The sequence below is a fragment of the Gopherus flavomarginatus genome, chromosome 4 (assembly GCF_025201925.1).
Source record: "Gopherus flavomarginatus isolate rGopFla2 chromosome 4, rGopFla2.mat.asm, whole genome shotgun sequence".
Taxonomy (NCBI): domain Eukaryota; kingdom Metazoa; phylum Chordata; order Testudines; family Testudinidae; genus Gopherus; species Gopherus flavomarginatus.
In genome coordinates, this window is record NC_066620.1 from 16,790,300 (window position 1) to 16,806,487 (window position 16,188).

General features: G+C 44.5%; 1 protein-coding gene across 3 annotated transcripts in view; it reads left to right on the forward strand.

Annotated features, from left to right (window-relative positions):
- CEP68 (centrosomal protein 68) overlaps positions 1-13,157 on the forward strand; it is a 32,209-nt gene extending 19,052 nt beyond the window's left edge. For all 3 annotated transcript variants that reach the window (XM_050952065.1, XM_050952066.1, XM_050952067.1), the window contains 4 exons: positions 1,457-1,579; positions 3,953-4,049; positions 6,088-6,257; positions 12,733-13,157. In XM_050952065.1, coding sequence (XP_050808022.1) covers positions 1,457-1,579; positions 3,953-4,049; positions 6,088-6,257; positions 12,733-12,783 — 441 coding nt within the window. In that variant the 3' untranslated portion in view covers positions 12,784-13,157. The remainder of the gene's footprint in view (positions 1-1,456; positions 1,580-3,952; positions 4,050-6,087; positions 6,258-12,732) is intronic.
- The last annotated feature ends 3,031 nt before the right edge of the window (positions 13,158-16,188 follow it).

Consider the following 16,188-nt stretch of genomic DNA (forward strand, 5'->3'; position numbering starts at 1 on the left):
CTAATGGCTAATGCCAGTTACAGAGACAGGTAGGGAGGAATTGCTGTTCTTAGGCGCAGGACTAACTCACTGCTCTACGGGAGATCAGAATTAGGCCCACAGATCCCAGCCTCAGCATTTCGAACAGGGAGTTTCATCTCTGTGTGTGTTTGGTTGTACTTTGCACCACATAAGTTCTTATTAGGCCTGGTCTAAACCTGAAAGTGGTAACAGTATAAGTGTTTCAGGCAGGGGAGTGGGTTTGGTTTTTTTATTGACATAGTTATACCAGTACAAGCCATAGTGTGGATGCAGATATTGGTACAAAGGTGCCTTTTACCAGAATAGCTTATTCCCCTTCCTGTACAAGGCTAGTTATACCAGTATAAAGCTCCTTTATACCAATATAACTGCATCCTTTTGGTGGGGAGGAGGGGGTGGTTGTACTGCTTTAACATTACTGGTATGGTTAAAGTGCTACAACTTTCTAGTGTAGACAAGGGTTAGGTGAATTAGGGGCAGATCTTTATCTTCAAAGCAGTGGAAGATGCTTAGCTCGTACAGAGGGTCCTCAGCACCCTGCAGAAATACGGCCTTATTGTGGCTTTGAAAATGCCCCCCCCACACACACACACACTAAGGCCTAGGCTACACTAGCGGGGGGAGGAGGGGTGTTTCTAAGATACTTCGACTTAACTGGCCGTCCTCATGGTGGTGAGTTGACTGCCGCGGCTCCCCCACCAACTCTGCTTACTCCTCCTGCCGAGGTGGAATACAGGTGTTGATTAGCGGATCGATTTATCGTGTCCAGACGAGGCGCGATAAATCGATTCCCGATACATTGAACACTACCCGCCGATCCGGCGGGTAGTATATAGACGTACCCTTTATTTAAAAATAGACCTTTAGGAAGATTCATGGCAAAACCATTCAATAACTCTGGTGCTCTAAAAAGTGGGGCCCCGCTCCTGCAGAGAGACACGAGCAAGCAAACCCTCATGCCTGTGCAGAACTCTGTGTTGACTAAAAGGCCTTTTGTAATAGCCATTTGAAAGTCAAGTCAATAACACTAGTAACATGTTAGCCATGTTGAATACATTTTGGGGCATGCTGGTAATTTTTCATCTTTCTCTGCCTTCCCTCCTCATTTGTGCCCTGAGATGCATCCTATGCTCTTGCAAGCTAACTCGCAATATTAATTTTGTTCAGTGGGCTTTTAGACACTAATTTTCATTTCAAGAGTGTTAAACCCAAATAAATTAATAGCTTTCTTGGGTTATTTTGTGTGGTGGAAGGGAGCGGGAGAGAAGAGAAGGAAGAGATCAGCATTCAAACAAGGATCTTCAAGGGCAGTGATTCTAAGCCAGCATGGAATAAACATTCTATGAAGCATCCTTTGGCCACATATTAATGTCATTATATCTTTGTTACAGAAAAATAGATACGTAATGCCTTTTATTGTGATTCATCTAAGTAGATATTTTGCTGTCAGCTAGAAGAGCTAATTCATTGGCTGTATAAAGTAGCAGAAGTTACAGACAACTGGATTCCACCCGAACCAGATGTTGGAAGTGTGAAGACCTCCTTACATCGTTACCTGGTAACTATATTTGCTGATCTTTTTCTTTTCACCGCAGACATGTATATTTAGTAGGAAATATTGCATAAAACTCTTTTTTTATACTTAAGGAGGGTGGTTTTGTTTTGTTTTTTTTCCCTCAAAAAGACTCAGTGTTGGCCTTGGGTCAGTTGTTGGGTGTTAGTCTGGGAGACCTGTATCCAATTTGTGCTCTGTCACAGACTTCCTGGGTGACCTTGAGCAAGTCACTCAGCCTTTTTGTACCTCAGTTCCTCATCTATCAGGTAAGGATACTACCACTGCCCCACCTCACAGGGCCGTTCTGAGGATAAATAGATAAAAGTTTGTGAGATGCTCAGGTACTACAATAATGGAGGCTAGGTAAGTACCTAAGATAGATGGCTGTTCCTATTGAGTTCAGTAGGAGAAGAGTCAGGCCAGTGCTGGGAGCGTTTTTGAAAATCTTTCTCCGCATACTTCAGTAGAGCGTGTTCTGAACAAGGGCGGGAGGTTATCTTGGTCAGCGTGATAGTGTCATGTAGTTCTAATTGTTTTTATTTAGACTTTCTCTATGTGGTTGGGGGAAGGAACCTTATATTCCGTTGTTGTATTTTATTAACATCCTCTAGTACTTCTCCTTGATATGTTCTTTAGTTACCTGCTGTATCTTCCTGCACAAAGGGGTGGGCCCTGCCCATTTGAGGACAGTATCTGCACTACCATTCTGTTTTCCTCTCAGAGATGTGCTGGACTCAGAGCCCTGGAATATCCACCCCGGGTGTGGGGTCAGCCCCACAGCTCACCTAGAGTCCATGTGAAGGTGTTAAGTGATGCGTAGGCCATTTTATCCCTTCTGAATAAGACAAGTGTCAGATTAGACTCGGCACTGGCGAGCTCCCCCATGGCTGGGTGTGGCATCTCAGGCTCGTCTCTTCTAGCACCTCCTGATGACAGCTGAGCCCCTCCAGCGCCCAAGTGCTCTGCCTCTCCTCAGGATATGCCCCTCCAGCCCGGTCATGTTTAGTTCCCTCCCCGCCCCTTCCAGGGTAAACAAAGCCTCCAATAAACTCAGCTCAAATAAACATAACTCTCCGTATTCCGCTGCAGGCGCTTCACCCCTTTCTGGGCTCTGCAGGATTGTTGTCCTCCTAACATGCAGAGTGATGCCTCCCAGGGCTTTCTCCCGGTTCCACACTCAGTAGTCGTCCTCCCCCTTGTGTGAGGGTGTTTCAATCCCACCCATCCCTGTGGCTGGTCAGGGAACAAGGCATCTCTCTTGGTTCCTCTGCTGCCTCAGACTGTTCACTGCCTTCCTGGACTTCTGCCTTCCCGCAGCCCCGCCCTGGGCTTATTGTACCTCTGCTTCTCAAGGCTTTTCCTCCACTCTCTAACAACCAGACAGGCACTGCGGCGTTCTCTTCCTGCAGCCACCTTCTCAGCAGAGGCTTCCTCCCTTTGTGCTCTCCGCTCAGCTCTTCCCCAGCTGGGCTTCATCCTCTGCTTGGCCTGGCCCACTAACTGCCCTCTGTCTCCAGGTGTCTCTTTCCTTACCTGTGTGGGGCACAGGTGATCAAGGTATTCGACGAGTTAGACGTTAGTATAACTTTTCTTTGTATCTCTTTAGGGCAGTGAGCAATATTCCACTTGTGTTGGCATGTGATGAGAAATCAGAGCGTTAGAATGAATGGACCGTTACTAGTTGTAATCTTTTTAGTTACCTTTGGTTACCTGTGGAGGGACTGGTTCATTTTCTCCTCCCCAGGGAAGGTGCCCAGGACTCTGTGAGGCTGTGTGCTCCCAGGTTTAGCGCGTAGCTCTCAGGGTGGTGGCAGAACTCGAGTCTAGTTCTGTTCTGCAAGAGTCGCTGCATGGCCTAGGGGCACATCACCTGAGCTCCGTCTATTCTTCCCTCTGTAAAGTGGGGAGGATAATACTTACCCATCTACCTCCCAAGGGTGACTGTGAAGATTACGGTGGGGCCTAAAGTGCTTGGAACGTGTAAGGTACCCTGTAGCTCAGCAAGAGTGATGTACGTGTACCCTTTGCAATGGAAACTGTGAGAGCAGATTTCCTGGGATGAGTAGGTCCAAGTCAGAGCCTTCTGTGAGGCTACTTTATCTGATCCGGAGTCAGACCATAGGATCCAAGCACCCTCAAAACTAAGGGAAAATTCATATCCAGGGGACACCTTTGGGCCCACCTCTACCCAAAATACCAAGCATATCACACCTTCAAAATGGCTGCTTCCCATAGGCCAGGGGATCAGGAATGTTGAGGTCCTTTCAATCGTAGGTCTCCCTCTAGGCAGCATGATGCAAGCAGCTAGTGGTACATTTCTATCCTGGTATAAGGTCCCCAAAACACTTGTAAAATCAAAACCTGTTTTCTTCACAGCAATTCAAGAAGGATGTAGCTGATCACCAGACTCTGACAGAGAGCGTGTTACGAAGGGGCGAAACCCTCCTGAAATGCATGGCATCGAATTCACCAGGTAAGGGGACTTTCTTTTGGACAGGATGTGGAGAACGTCTCTTTCTGTGAGACAACAAAACCTGCAAGAGGTCAACATCCAGCTGCAGCCAGACTCTGAGATTCATGTCCTGAGCTGCGCTTTGTGTGAGGGAGAGATTCGGCAACCTTGTCAAAATTAGTGGGAGCTTTAAAGGGAAGTGGCTGATGATAACTTGAAACAAGGCTGTTTATCAGCAAGCTCTAGGGGGAGGGTAATAGCTTTTTACTTATAGCCTGCCCTTGAAGATGCAGGTGTAAGGTGAAGGTGTGAGTCTTGTGAAATCCATGGCAAGTCAGTCTGAGAGCAGCGTTTGGCCCCTCAACTGAAGTTCAAACTCCAATTGATGGAAGACTATTCTAGTTATTTGTCTCCATTTAAGCCATCACTTACAGGCTAGCTTAGAGCTGACAGTTTTTTAAACTAGTGTCAAAACCTCCCCAAGCCACCTCTGCTCCACCTCAAATCAGAAGGCTTTTGTCAGGTACTTCTCAGATGTTTAATGGGAGAGCCACATATTTATGCTTCTCTCCTGTACCTCTGTATAGTTGTCTCTCAAACATGCTACTTGCCAACTTTGCCTCCAGCCGTTACTCAGCTGGAGATGTTACCGCACAGCAACGCCCCTTCCTGTCATGTAACAGACCGTAGCAGAGCTTGATTTCTTCTGTAATGATAAGGTCACAGGGTTGGTCGCTCTCTTTTCCCTTTTCTAGACTGCTCCTGCATCTTCCTCTCCTCTAACAGCACTGGCAGGTAGTGCAGCCGAGCTGCTCCAGGCATGGAGTGGTCTTTGCCCTTCCCCAATACATGGTAGCAGCAGCAGGAGACATCATAGTTTTGGTTCTGCCTCCGTTTCCATGTCAATGCTTCGGTTTTTGTATTAAGGATTTGATAACCCTGACGTGGCAAACTCCCTGTGGACTGGAGTGTAAATCTTGTGCCGGGAAGGGGCCATTTAACAGGAGCAGGAGGAGCAGAGATGGCTTTAAGCCTCCATTGCACCCTTCGAATTCTAGACGTGGCCCCTGGTGCACCTTAGAGCTGCAGCACCCGAGCCTGTGCTACATAAGGACTTGTTTAAATAGACACCTGTGGGCCACTCCAGCAGCTCAGAATAGCTGGAGCGCGCCCCTAGGGGCTGCGCACGAGGACAGCCTAGTGCCTGTGCGGGCGGGAGAACACCCCTGTGTCAGGTATATTTCCCTGGTGGAGCTGTCAGGGGCCAGATCAGGACCCTGGTTTTTTGATTGCACATTGATTAGATATACAGAGAGAGAGACTAGTTGGTTTTTAAAGTCAGCTTGTGTTGGAGCTATCTTGGCTCCAGACAAAGGCTTGGGGTGGGTGTGGGGGAGAAGGGGGCTACTTGGTTGCTATAAGGAGGATCTAGTAGCTGCTGCATCATCCACTTTCCTGTGGAATAGAAGTCAGGGCATGTAAGCCTTCAGGAGCTTTGGTTTTGGATTCTATTTTCTATTGGTTTGTTTTTGTAAAACTTTGCACTTTTAAAATTTTAATATGTTTGGGGAGTGAAATGAGTAGAGAGCTAACAGCTATGCCCACAGACATGTATGTGAATAGATCTTTGAAAAATCCTCCACTGTCAGGGGGAATGAAATCTAGCTGGAACTTTTGTTTAAAGAGATTTAAGTTTTTAAAATGATCTGACTGCATGCAGTTAGTGTGTGTGTGTGTGTGTGTGTGTGTGTGTGTGTGTGTGTGTGTGTGTGTGTGTGTGTGTGTGTGTGTGTGTGTGTGTGTGTGTGTGTGTGTGTGTGTGTGTGTGAGAGAGAGAGTGTCTCAACTTGGGGGTCCCCAAACTTTTTTCTATCATAACATTGCATTGTGGCATTGAAAAGGCGGCCACTGCACCTGGAGGCAGGATTTCTAGAGATGCATGCTTAGATTTGTATTACAAATAAATCTGATAAAATGTAGATGGAACACTCCCATCTGCTTTCTGTGCTGGCTTCACTATGTAGAAGTTCCATGGTAATAAAAATGATACTTTTGTTAGTTTTAAAGGACGCCCTTGGATTGATTGCAAAACAATCAGAAGAACTTGAAAGCCATGCAGAACGTTTGTACGAATCGGTTTTGGCAGCTACGGATACCATTGGGGGTGACAGCCTGATAAAGGACAGTGACACACAGCAAACGATTGCCCAGGCAAAAGAAGCCAAGTGGGTAAGCAAAGAACTAAAATGTGAAAGAATATCCCTTCTTGCATTGGTTCTTGTGACATGGTAATACTCAGGATAAACATTTGAACTAGCCCATTCTGGAAATTAGACTTATCAGTATGATTAAAGACCACATTATTTTGGAAATTCCAAAACCTTAGACCCAGCCCCAAAGGGGATTCTGAAGTGTGAAATCACAAAGGGTCCTGCACCCTTTTGCTGAAGGGAATGCAGCAAATGAGAGGGGAATGGTGGAAAAACTTGCCAATGACACAAGATCGAGATTTAACAAGTAGGTGAGTGGGCAGCAGAATGCCGCAGATGAAGTTCACTGCTGACAAATGAAAGGTGATGCATGCTAGAAGGAGTAATGTCAGCTATCTGTATGCTGCAGGCTAAGCTAATGAAACCACTTAGGAAAAACACTTGGACATCATCTCAATGAAACCTCTGCTTGATGTGTAATGACAGTTAAAAAAGTAAACAGTGGCAGTATGTGTAACGTATGGTATAGAAAATATTATTATCATGCCATTCTATAAATTAGTGGTCCACCCTAAACCAGAATACTGTGTTTCTCAAACAACATACTGGCAGCAGACATAGAAGTAGTTCAGAGGCAAATGACAATATTGATTACAAGCATCGAGAGACTTCTATGGGAGAAGAGATGGAAAAGATTTGGGATTATTTTTGTTTAGAGAAGGGACCAGTAAAAGTGGATATGTTAGAGAGGCACAAAAATGAGGATTGGCTTAGAGAAATAAATCAGACGCTCTTGTGTGCCCTTCCTCATAAGACAATTAAATGTTCTCTTGTTCTTAACTTGAAAAACGACAGGTTTCAAACTGATAAAAGCAAATAGTGTTCCACACAACACATTACCAACCTGTGGAACCCATTGCCACAAGAATATCATAGAGGCCAATTATAGTCTTCAGAAAATCATTAGACATTTGTGTGGGTAAAGAGAATATCGATACTTACATTAGATCAGACACCCAACATTTTAAGGCATAATTCCAAAACTAACAGATTGGAGCTAGGAACCTGTGGGTAGGTTGCCCTATGATTGTCGGCTGCAAGGTTTCTTGCACCTTTCTCTGAAGCACCAGATAGTGGTCGTTGCCAGAGGCATGACATAGGACAGAATGGGTTGCTGGTCTGAGCAGGAAGGGCAATTTCTATGTTTCTACATGTGGCCTTCATGAGTGGGGGCCACATGGCATCGTCCCTGGGGCTACCATGTGTTTAGTTTTGGGTGGTGAGGGAAAGCCACTGCTAGGTACAGCATGCTCCTTCCCAAGCCTGGCCAAAAATCTGCTGGGAAAGGCAGCAGAAGTTAATGCTATTCACAGGATCATTATCTCTCCCTTCCCAACATCTACACCCCTTGGAGTTTGGGGAGGGAAGGCTCAGACACGACAGGGGTAGACATTCGGGGCACAGCCCATAGTAAGTTGTGTTCCTTGTGGGGAAGGTGCAGAGGGGCCTGTGAGCTGCTTTGTCCTTGCGAATTACCCAACTTCTACAGGCTTAAAGCCTGACTTCACCATGGGTTTTGGACTGTGCCGAGTTAGAGCAGCTGCTACAGCCCTCATCGGTGGAGGGGAGAATGTGTTGGATTCTCAAGGGATTTCAAACTACTGTTTCCTATTGGGATGGCAAAGTAAAGCTTCACCAGCAGCAAGCAGCTTATGCTCTGAAACATTGAGGGCTTTTGCTGTGGGTGGTATTGCCAAAAGATCAGCGCTGGACAATCAAGAAGTATTTTGTTTAGTTTACAGGGATTTGGATTCATTCATATATACACTTTTCTCTCTGTAAGACTTGTGAGCTATCCTTGTTCTGTAGGACTTGGTGTTTAAACAAGCACTATCCGTGACAATTGTGGGTAGAACGCTGAAATTTAAACTCATGAGACTTTTACCTAACAAACATTAAAAACGTGTGAGACGACTTATAGGCATTGACCTTCAGAGTCTCCACAAAGGCTTTAGCGTGCAGATACGCTCTGGAACAGCTAGAGAACGTGGTCTCTTCTCCCAGTCATCTCCCTGGTAGTTATGAAATTCTTTGCCTCTTCCAGTATAGAGTCCAACAGATCGTTTTCTTTATAGAATTAACCCTGTCAAGGGTGCAGGGAGGTTGAGGTCTTAGCAGCGTGCGAGAGATGCTGGTCAGTGGCTCCTTGTCCTGGGAAGTATCCTGTTTTTCCCTCTGGAAGATGCATTTTTTTCATGAGTCAGGCAGGATGGGTCAGTTTATAGGCTGCTGGCCCAGGATTCAGGAAAGCTTGGTTCCATTCCCAGCTCTGATGACGACGTGCTGTGTGACCTTGGGCAAATCACTGTGCCTGAGTTAGCTCTTTGGAATAAGGACTGGCTTCACGAGGTGTTTGTACGTTGCCTAGCACAACATGCCCTGATCTTGACTTGTACAATGTGTTACTGTAATACAGCATGACAAGAGTGTCCAAGATTTCAGAGAACTATTTATTAAGCTGGTCCAATCTTGCAGCCAAGAGTTGCACAGAGCTGTGCCTGAGTCAGGCTGCAGGATTTGATCCAGAGTGAATGAGAGGATTAAGCCACTTCACTGTTACAATAACGCGGGCTGCCAAAGGTGTGAACCAGAGGGAGCTGCCCATCGCTTCTGCCTAGGAGGCTGTAACCCAAAGCCAGCATAAATGACATGCCTTTTAAAAATGAAGCATTAGCGGCTAGCATAGGGGGATTTGAAGAATAGATAATAGGCTCTCCAGCTTGGCAGCAGTACACAACTTTCTCTAGGGGACTCTTCCTTTCCCTACATCCTTTGTGTTTTCTTCTCCATCACCACTTTATGCTAACAGAATGGGATAAACATTCACAGCAGCATATGGGATGTAGCTTTGTGACTCCTGATGTTGTGTGGCCAGAACTGTGTTAAACACCCCATCCCAAGAGCCATTCAGTTCATTTGTTTAACAACATCCACGCAGCCTGGTGGGATTGTCTCCTCATTATTGGTCCTGGTTGTTAACAGGACTAGTGGGTCTGAGCAGAATTCCTGCTATTTTTTGTGGCCTTCTACTGTTCTTGTGTGAGGATGTGCCATCTCCTCAGGAATAAGAAGGGAGGAGCATAAAAGGAGTGGAGAATATTTACCGGCTGGGAGAAAGGGAGATGCAGCAATTTAAAGGGTCGCACTAGGAGAAAAGTTACTGTGGCCTTGATTCAGGAGACCATTCCTCTTGACTTCATTGGCACTTAAATGCTGTCCTGAATCAGCCTGTAAGAGGGTAACCCTGCAGTGGGTGGAGCTGGTAGGAATCAAGCATTCCCCAAAACAGTGTGGTGTCTCCCACCACTACATCACACCATGCTAATTTCTGCTTTAGTTCATGTGATATTTCCACAAACTAAGTTCTATGGCTACGAGAGAGTTTAACCCTATTTTGCCCCCTCTGTGGTGTTTGGGAAAATGTATGTGTGTGAGGGTGGTAATTATTGTACCCTTCCCTAAAACTTGACACGTGTCCTTTTTAACAGCCTTGAAACATTAGAAGAGAGGCTTGCTGCATGTTGCGTAACAAACACTTTGTGTGCTGGTGGAGTTATTGCCTGCAGTGCTCACACTAGAAGTCCTAAAATTATATATTATTCAATCGACTAGGGATTTAATATTAAATCCTTCCCTGGTGACTTTCAGTAAATGCTTGGAATCCAGCATTTCAGTGTCTGTTGGTGCTAGGACTCTGAGGTAAAAAGTGATGACAGCAAACACAGCTCTTCTCCGAGGATACATGGACAATTGAATTTTCAGTCAGGTTTTAAGAGGTGTTCACGAACACAGTTGTCCATTCTAGAGCTGGAAGGACACACACATATTTGTTGCTAGTCCAGTTTAACCATGCTGCAGCGTAGGGGAACAAACCTTTGTGTCTTATCTAATCTAGAATTTACATTGTTTAAGCATGACTGAGGATTGAGATGCGGGTTTTCTCTTGGGGCAGTGTTTACTTTGTGAGGTGAACAGCAGCCCTGTGCTGGAAGCAAAGGGCTGGCAGAAGTGAGGTGTCGGGAAGAAACTTTCCTCCACTTGGTTTTCTGATCCTGAGCACGCTTCCTTGTTCGGTGTTTTTCAGCAGCCTGCTCCCTCCTGCCCTGGGAGGATGATGGCAGTCCTGGGTCAGAGGGCTCGGGTGAGGAGGGCTTGCTCTCCAGTACTCACACTTCCCCAGGTGTCTGGACTGCCTTGGCCCTGGTGCATCCCATGTGGAACAGGCCTCCTAGCTGGGCGGAGAGGAGCCTGTCGTCTGGGTGCACAAGGTAGCAGAAGACAAGCTGAGCGAAGGCGGCTTGGAAAGAGCTCTGGTGGATGCCAGAAGCCTAGCCCAGCCAGCTGTATGCACCAGTGTGGATAACCGGACTCTGTTTTGGGATATACCCTGATGTTCTGGAAACTCTCCAGCTCCTGGAAAACTTGGTTCTTTAGATAGTTCTTGTAGCCAGACAGCTGATATTGCTTAGGCCATGTCTGCACTAGGAGCTCTTTGCCAATATAGCTGCATTTACCCTTCGGGTCCTTTGCTAGCACAGTTATCAATCAGGGATCCCTTCTTCACACCCCTGACTGACACATCTATACCAGCAGATGTTTGTAGGGTAGACATGGATGTAGGTGGAAGAACAGGTTGCCTCTAGAAGCATGACGCATGGACTTGGCTGATCTAGCAGCTAAAGAGTGAGTAATGTTTTGGTGAAGAGGGACCTCAGACCAACATGAAAAGATTTGGTCTAACTTTTCTAGAAATCTTTGATAACTCCATAGTGGGCAGAAACTGAGATGTTGCTCTCCTTTCGCCTCGCTGCTCCTTTTCTCTCCTTTGTTTTCCTATCCTCCTGCCACACACTTTTTTTTTTTTTTTAACCTTTACTTCATTAGCTCTCTTGGTGCTTTTATGTCTATCGAAACATTTGACCTGTGGATATGCCACTGACCTAAAATTACGATCAGTTTTTTGAACAAGAGGATTGAATCTACACAGCGAACTGAAGGAAATAAGTTTCATAGACCTACTGAGCGACTCTGTGACGCAGAAGTGGCGATGCTGAAATACACTGTAGGCGTATATGCTTATAATGCAAATTGATTACTGGACTGGGGATGTTTTGGCAATCTGTCAATACTGTTCTCTTTTTCTTCTTTGCTGTTCTTCCTTTAATAGGGAGCAGCATCTCAGATTCCTGAGCAGGGGGGTCAGGAGGTCTTCTTGCAAAAGGCACAGAAATGAGACTGAGATGAATGGATGTTGAGGCTGCTCTTATTGGCAGAACGCTGTTGTTCCAAATGACTCAGAATAAATTTGGCTCCAATTCTGAGGCTCCAAACGTGGTAGGTTCTTTTTGTGGGTGTAGGTACCTGTGTAAAACAATCTTAGCCTCTTCAGTACATCGACATCTCAGCCTTAAACTGTAGAGGATAGAGTCAGCTTGATCTTGGGGTTAAGGCACTAGCCTGAGACTTCTTGTAGGATCTTGGGCAAGTCACACTTGCCCTGTGCCACAGTTCCCCATCTGTAAAGGAGGGTTCTCTATTTGCCTACTCTTTGGGGCAGAGACTGTTCCATGCCATGTGTTTTTGCAGCGCCTAGCACAGCGGAGCCTCAGCTTCAGTTGGGACTACTTGGGGTATCTCTATGCTGCACACTAAGCCTGATCTCCAACTCCAGTTTGAGACCAAGCCCCCTTCCATCTACACACACATCAGTCTGACTCGGGTCAGCAAGAACTCAGGAGCTGGGTCCTAGGACCCTACTAAGGGAGGGTATGTCACGGCCTGAGTCCCACGGAGATTTGGGTCCAAGCCCTTTCACTTAAGCGTTTCGCATAGCTCAAGCTGCAGACCCGAGTCAGAAGGTTGGTGTGGACAGTATGGACTTGTTAGCGCAATTGTAAAACCTAGGTTTACAATGCAGTGTGGATGCTCAAGTGCTGGCTTGGGAACCACAAGCCCAGGTCCCGGATCTGGGCTGACAATGTATTTTAGACCTACGCTCGGTGCTGCTCTGATGCACATACTACTACTGTAGTGTTCAGTTGATGCCTGAATTTCACACACACGGCTCTGAATCATTTGCCTTCAGTGACATGCTTCAAGCTGTTTTTTTTGCAGCACAGTATGGTGACATTCATGCTAAGAGATGCATTTCTTTAGCTAGTGACAACTCAGCTTTTAATCTATAAGAAGATAGCTAGCTAACCTAACCTACTTTTGCTGTTTCCTTTTCAACTTTAGTTGCAAACAGGAACTTGCTTCCTTGAAAGCTGTTAGGGAATGAGAACCACACCCGTGACTTAGCAAGGAAGAAGTGATAAAAGTTATACCATTTTACTCCTCAAAGCTGTACTCGAGATTACTAAGCAATACAAACATGGCTTTTCTTTATCTGGACTGCAGCCAGCTAGTGGTAACTAGCTCTCTTTATATTTCAGGTAATACCTCTAGCAGAGCTGGAATTTGTCAGCCAATCTTTGGAGGCATGAAGGATGAGATGCAGCAAGGCACTCTAAGCAATAACATTTTCAACTTTTATAGAAATGTCGAAGTGAAACTGATCACTGAGTACACTGCGACTTGGCAATACTGGGATGCCTTTCATCAGTTTGTGAAGAAAGAGCTGTTACTGTGTTTTTATTTAAACTAGTCCTGCAGTTCAAGTTGTTGTTGTAGCAGGTATACAGATCAGTGCTTGGTTGAAGAGCATATTTTCAGTTGCTTTTCCCTTTTAGAAGTTGCTTGTTCCATGTAACAGTGTGTAATTGTCAGGAACCACCACCTTTTGAAATGAGTATTCCAAACACAGAACCCACATAACTTGTGATACTTAATTTCAAGTAAAGCTGTGTGGTTTATTTTATTATTGCATTTTTTTTTTACTTTAATATTTGGCACTGGGATCTAGTGGTAGTAGGACCCTCTTCAACTCTCCTGTTTCTCATGATCATACTAAAATACTCTAGTTCCTATTTCTCTCATCAACCACTGAAGCAAATGTAGTTTAAGTGCGTTATGTCTAAAGTCAAAAGCCCTTTGCTAAGTGACACATAGTTAAATATGCCAAAAGTTTTGAGTAGTTCTTCTGGATCTGCTAATCTTAATGCAAATTGATGTTTATAAAACACCATGACAGTGAGGGCTAGTGTCACAGCTGTTAATTAATTAACCAACCATTGCACTAATTTCCATTCAGCAATTTGATACTTCTCTCCTTTTCTTTGAACATGGCAATGGTTGATGGTAGTTAATTGAAGTAAATAAAGTTGACTCCACTGTAACTGGCTGCTGAGAACCAAGCTACCTGTGAATGTATATTCAAAAACAATGTTTTTCTAAGGCTGCTTAGGTGCACTGTACCATGAAAGAATCTGTTTATCAACTTTACTGAGCTAACATGGAATTGACAAGAAGCAGGTGCAGCTATCAAGACTGAGTAATCCTTATGCTACTCTTGACAGTGGCATGAAGTAAAGAGGATGGCATGAAGTGACCACCTTGAATGATATTACAGATCTTTTCACTTACCCTATAAGAGGAGAATGGTTTTCTTTCATATTTTTAAAGTAATGTAATGAAGAGATCACTAAACATCAAAGGGTAGATTTTGTACTATGCCCCCTAAGCAGCAAGGAGGGTGGATACTGGTGAATTTAAGATGCTTTTGCTTTACCTGGATTCTAGGCTAGGGTACCTCAGCACCAGTTAAAGCATCCTTAGGGTCTGTTCAAACTCTGTCTCCCTATAGCTGCCCCTGATAAACAGCCAGTACAGTATGTAGCGGTAGGTATAGAAGCACCCCACAAGAATGCATTGATTTTGTGAAGGTTTCATAATCTCAGTTGGAAAACTTCATGCTATGAATGGTAAAAAGGGCAAGGTAAAGTTAGTCCCACAAGCTGAAGGTCTGTAACTCCAGCTCAGAAAGAAAAGGCTTTTATAGCCCTGAAGCCCAAAAAAGATGTAATCTTGTATAACAATCTTCAGTGCCTTAATGATCTGCAAAATTAGCAAAGGTACCCAAAGAGCTTCATCACAAAGCATCTTGGACCTTTTGTGAAGAGCACATTAATTCCCTTAGCTTGATCAAGTACTTTGATGAGCTCTATTTTGAGACAAAGGTGAGCAGCAAAGAACACAATGTTATGAAAAAGGGTGTAAAACTAACAGGTAAATTAGTCCTGAAAGGGACTCTCCCTTCTTTCCCCACAAAGGTGGTGGCTTTTTTCCTTCTTGTAGTCTTGGAAATATCAATTTTTTTCTTTTGCACAAACCTTTTGTTAACAGGTGCAGCAAGATGTCCAGAAGGATTTCAACTATTGATACTGTTCCAAAACAGGTTTTTTAAGTCAGTGGTTCTAAGCAGGCTGCAACCACTTACACACTGACATTGTTATTCAACTGCCTTTAAAACAAATGGCCTGCTGTTATATAACCATCCTCAGAACTACTCTGCTTTAGTTCCCCATCCTCCATTCTTGTGAAGATACTATGCAGAATGGAAGTTTTTTTTATGTGGCTCATACATTAGTAGTAGGGAAAACTACTCTGTGTACTTGAAAACATCTAAGAATTTCTTGTTTCCTAAACAGCAGCACTGTGTTTAAATAGTGAAAATGTTAAGGCAGAGGATGTTTGTACAATCTGTGCTTACCCTGGGCCAGGCAAATACAGCATTTAGTGAATATTAAATAAATGGGTTCATATATATTTATGCTCCAGAGGTTACAGTAAGCTCTTCCAAACTAAGAACTGGGGCAGAGCTCCTGATTAGAGCACCCTCAGGAAAAAACTTTTTAGTAAAAAGTTGGCTGGTAACTGGCCTGGCTTTGAAGGAAGAAGAAAAGTCACATGTTGTTCAGTTTAATCTTTATTAAGCCATGAATATGTTCCTCATCAAGCAAATATCTAGAGAGTAAGAATTTCATAAATAGATGAAATTGAGGCAGTGCAATGGACAAGAGGACTGTTGACCAACAGATATATTGTTTATGGTCTCTGAAGCAGCCTAAGGAGGTGGCTACCACACAACTGGAATAGCAGTTTAATCAGTAGAGTTGCTTTTTCCTCAATTTATGCTGAGGAAGGAGTGTGGCTGTTGAGGTGTAGGGGTAATCACTCAGAGGATGATAGAGAAACAAGCTATACAAGTAGCACCAAAGCTCAGAATGGAAATGGAACAAGAAAAGGATACTTACAACTGCTGAACATTTAAACTTAGTCACTTGCAGGCCAATTTCTACAGTTAAAGTGCAGAAGGTGGGGCATCAAGATGCAGAGCAGCTTCTAGTAGGAAGAGGGAAACTTCTCTGCAAAAGAGACAGGCACAAGGGGGCAAATCCTCTACCTACAAATATAGACACCACCAAATTGTCTCACCATGGGCCTCTAATGTATGATTTGGAAAGACTTTTTGAATTAGTTCCTGTTCAAAGTTATCTACAGCCTTAAAAAAAAAAAAAATCTGCCTGCCCTTTGAAAAGCACTTGGTTGCTGACAAGGCCAGTCTATTTTATTTTCAGATTTGCTATGACAGTAGCTACAGGCCTGAAGAGAGTCCCAGTGTATGGGACAGCTTAACTCTCCAAGGAGCAAGGAAGAACCTGTGTCAGATGTCTGCTAGACAGGAGCAGAAAAGAAGGGCTGCCTATGACACATTAAGGGTGGGGAAACTAGAAGGAATTTGATCTCTGCAACCTCAGCTCTTGTTCCTATCTCAAATCATTTCCCAGAAAGTCAGTGGAACAATTGTTGCAATGTTTGCTAAGACTTGGGCCTAATCATTTCCTCCCACAATGTGGAGAGTGGTCAAACTCATTTGGAATGTTCCATCCCCAAACACCTCACAAAAGCAGTGTGAACATGAGGAGGGCCTTAGCCAGCATGGTGTGGAG